Raw genomic sequence first — 4,357 nt, 5'->3', positions numbered from 1 at the left:
TTGGTGATATTTTGATAGGTGTTTTTTTTTTTAATATTTTAATGTATAATTATAATAATAAGTTAATGATTTGAATAATATGTTTGATTAGAAATTAAATAAAATGATTTTTAATTCTAGTTGAATTTTTTTTTTTTTTTTTAAAAATCAACATACAAAATTTAAATTGAATCAAATATAATAATATTTTTTTTTATCACTTTCTCATTTTTCACTCTAAAATAATATAACAAATGAATTATACATAATATTAAACTAAATATGCTGAAATTTGTTGAACATGATATTAAATCACCTGCTCGTCGGAATCAGCATCCATAATAAACCTCACCTCAGATGTTTTCCGACAGTCGGCGCTGACAGCTAGTACTCTGCCTCCCTCGTCTTACCAGAAAAATCCAGTCGGTAAATACTTGACCCGTTCGGATACAACACTCCGAAATGCCTCTCCGAGCCCAGACCCGTTTTCATGTTCTCGTTGTACAGGGCAAAAATTACTGCCTCAATGACTACACCCGGCTTCGCCGGCGTTCCGATGGCCGGTACGGCCGTGAATTTCTTTATTACATTCCGGTTATAAATTGCGGCATTGTTAATACTAGCTCCTGATTCTGTTTGGCCAATATCTCCTCCATTCGGCCAACCGGTTTCCGCTATAAAGATCCCAACATGCGGGTAGCCCATTCTTTTCATGGCAAAGTAGACCGCGTCTATCATTTGATCCAGCAGATTGGTGTAGGTTAACCCCGTACCCGGATCCTTAACCCTTATGTTATTGGCGGAGGATAACAGAGCGTAATCAAGCTTGATGTCGACCGGGTTGGATGCCCAAGCGAAATACGGGTATACATCCAAGAAGAGGGACGATTTCGTGTACTTGAGAAACTGAAGCATAGGTTTAATGATTTGAGTGGAGATGTCGGCACGGAAGGTTCCATTGGAAGGCGGGTAAGAAGCTTGAAGCACGTCCATGGCCAATGAGGTAGTGACTCTGACCTTACGGAGGAGGCCGAATTTCGCAAGCGATTTCTGAATCCGGTACATCGACGGGACGAGGCTGAGCTGGATGTTACGGTCGGGGATAGAAAGGATTTCGTTTCCGACGAGAACGTATCGGATCTTTGTTTTTGGGTAAAAGGGTAAGACTTGGGACCGTACCCATTCGTCTGCGATAGCTTGATTGGTGGAGATGCTCACAAGGAGCTGGTTCGGGACCATGACCGTAACCTCGATGTCGGATCCTCTCAGGGCGCCGAGAATGGCCGGGCTAGAATCATACAGTTTGACTTGCTTCACCTTCATGGCTTTCAAGAGCTCGACGGACTTTGACGGACTGGGAAGGTTGTCTCCCAATTGGCCGTAGCAGATGCCGACATTGCCGGCTCCGGCGGCGGCGTATGATACACCTGCTGGAAATTACAAGTTAATAAAGTAAGATTAGATTAGATTTAGATGTAGAAAGAAGCAGCTAAAGAGAATTAATAGAGATTTTGGACTTACTAGATACGGCGGCGGAAAGTATGAAACGGAGGAGGAGGAGGAGTACGGTGGCCGAAAATCCCGTCATATTTGTAACTTGAAGCAGCTATTGTGAATTATGTCATCATGTACGTCTCTCCTCTCTCTCTATATATATATGAAGAAAATTACCATGTAAATATTATTTGACTTGACTTAGTTAATTTAGATGCATGGACTTGTTTGGCTTAAAGAAATGAGGGTTTGGAGTCAAAAGAAATTTTCAAAATATTTGTTTCACACTCTATTTATGGAAAATACACCTTATTTTCTTTTTAAATTATAAAATAGTATTAAAATTCATTTAGTTAATTTAGATACATGTAAATATTACAATTTTGTGTGACAAAAATTGAAATTATAATAAAATTCCAATATGTTTTATCTTTATATTTTTAAAATTAAAAATTAAAAATTAAAAATTATAATATTATGTTATATTTCTTTCTTAAAAAAACACAAAATCTTACCATAAATTTTAGTTGAATTCTAACATTTGACTAAATTGAAATGCAATCCTGACCTTATAATAATAATTAATGTTATAATCACAATCCAATATGTTTTATCTTTATATTTTTAAAATTAAAAATTAAAAATTATAATATTATGTTATATTACTTTCTTTAAAAAAAAATACAAAATCATACCATAAATTTTAGTTGAATTCTAACATTTGACTAAATTAAAATACAATCCTCACCTTATACTAATAATAAATGTTGTATTGTGTTTTTCTTATTTATATCTTTTTTTTTGTGAGTGCCCTTATACTAGAGTGATTTGGAAAAAAATTGCTAACAATTTCAGATTCACTTGCTTTCCTAATGATTGGTGTCCATATCAAAGATCTAACACTTACGAAAGATAAGAGTAGCATGTTTTATTTTCAAGTGTTACTTTGGAACAATTATTTACCAAGTTTAGATGGAAATGAATGTTAGAGTGTTTCAAAAACAATGAGGAATGAAGATCAAACATGGAAGGAGATTGTTCTTGATGGTCATGCTCTTATTCACACATGATTTCAGTCGTCAGAATATCAACAACTTTTTAGGTGTGTTTGTCTACATATTTGTTGTCCCTCAATACGAATGAGATTTTCAAGTATGATTGATCATCGATTATTACTATTATTATTGTTGTTTTTAAAAGAGTTCAAATATATATATATATATATATATATATATATATATATATGCACAATGTTGTTGGATTGTTATTGTTGATCTTGATCTTCTATCGGCGGTGACGTAATTGTGATTTTACTGAGAGTGATTTCCGATCTTGTCGATGCAAATCAATTTGTTGGAGATCTAAACCGAAAAACATCGTCTCCTATCTCCTATCTCCCATATGCAATTTAAGTGTATGTGTATATATCATAGTAAGTTACTGTAGTGAGTTGTCCATATCCCTGGTTTATACAAAAAAAAATAAAAAAAAATTCTCTAGATTTCGAAGTCTAGTGAAAACTTTTAATATCACAAAATTAATTAAAACACTAGAAAAAGGCTTAAAGATGCTCTTCAAGCCTTGTTTGATAACTAACTTTAGGTTTTTGGATTTCATTTACAACTTTAGCATTAACTTTTACTAATAAGTATACCTTATATTTGTACTACTTTTCATTATATCTATATATACCATGACTATTGTCACGGGCTCAGTCTTCCATAAACCTCCTCCTCTTCTTGGGCCATGAAGATTGGGCTGTGACATTATACATAGACGATGACTAAGAACATAGTGTTACAAGACTACTAACATAATAGTATTATAAATTTTAACTTTTAGATGAATGATAGGTATTACATAAATAATTTATTAATTTAAAATGTAAATATCGTATTTTTATGAAATGTTCACATATTTATAGTAGAGACACACAGAGGGATATAACTACGATGTCTTTTTCTAAGTGTAACCAACATCGAACCAATCAAAATCTATATTATCTGCATTTTCAAACGCAATATCATTTCTTTCTCGATTTCTCATGGAGAAACAAGTGGTGAATCTTGAGAAACGAGTGGTGAATCTTGAAAAGTCAAAGTTATCAAACTTTGATCGAGCCCTATTGTTCCTCATATCATTTTTATTACTAGACGACCTCCGAGAAGCGTCAAATCTTCACCAGTAAAATAATAACTAATAGCTACAAAATTTAATGACAGTTTCTTAATACTACTGTAGCTATTAATTAAAAAAAAATTGAAACCTATTTCTATATATCTAATTAGCAAGGGTACTTTAATCCGTGGATAATATATATTTTTTAAATGCAAAATATTAATTATGTTTTAAATAATATAAATCTAAACCCTAAATAAAGCAGTCCAAAGTTTGAACACAGAGAGTGACGAGCTCTGCCTCATATCTGGAACTGATGTAGTCTCTCTTTCCCATTTTTCTTCGATAGTAGTTGCTAACATGGAGTATATAAATAATATGCTGGTGATGGATCTGATGCGTTCTGAGAAGATGATTTTCGTTCAAATCATAGTCCTGGTCGAATCGGTTCACTGTTCGGCCTTCTTCAATTTAATTAGTTGCTTTTGATTTCTGTTTCTCGTTGTTTACATATAAAACAATGAAATGTGATTTTTGTTGAATTGATATTAGTTAATATAGTAATTATTGTCCCATTTTTTATTCACATGTCTTATGCATGTAATGGATTCATATTTTCATTAAAGTTTGGAACGTGGGTTAACAAGTTTAAAGATATTTATGGTTTAAAGAAATATGATCTTCTATTATTTAAAATGCCTCCTTTACTAGTATGCTTTGTGGTTCTTGTGATCGATTTATAAAAAAAAAATTGATCAACTTGTTT

General features: G+C 32.7%; 1 protein-coding gene across 1 annotated transcript; it reads right to left on the bottom strand.

Moving 5' to 3' along the window:
• Nucleotides 1-363: 363 nt before the first annotated feature.
• Nucleotides 364-1,395, bottom strand: LOC124922712 (probable glucan endo-1,3-beta-glucosidase A6). The gene has a single exon (XM_047463427.1). It carries the CDS (start codon nucleotides 1,300-1,302, stop codon nucleotides 364-366), a length of 939 nt encoding a protein of 312 aa, XP_047319383.1. The 5' UTR covers nucleotides 1,303-1,395.
• Nucleotides 1,396-4,357: the final 2,962 nt, after the last annotated feature.

Source organism: Impatiens glandulifera, chromosome 1 (genome assembly GCF_907164915.1).
Source record: "Impatiens glandulifera chromosome 1, dImpGla2.1, whole genome shotgun sequence".
Taxonomy (NCBI): domain Eukaryota; kingdom Viridiplantae; phylum Streptophyta; class Magnoliopsida; order Ericales; family Balsaminaceae; genus Impatiens; species Impatiens glandulifera.
The sequence above is the reverse complement of the archived record's forward strand: the minus strand, read 5'-3'. Positions and strand labels throughout refer to the sequence as shown.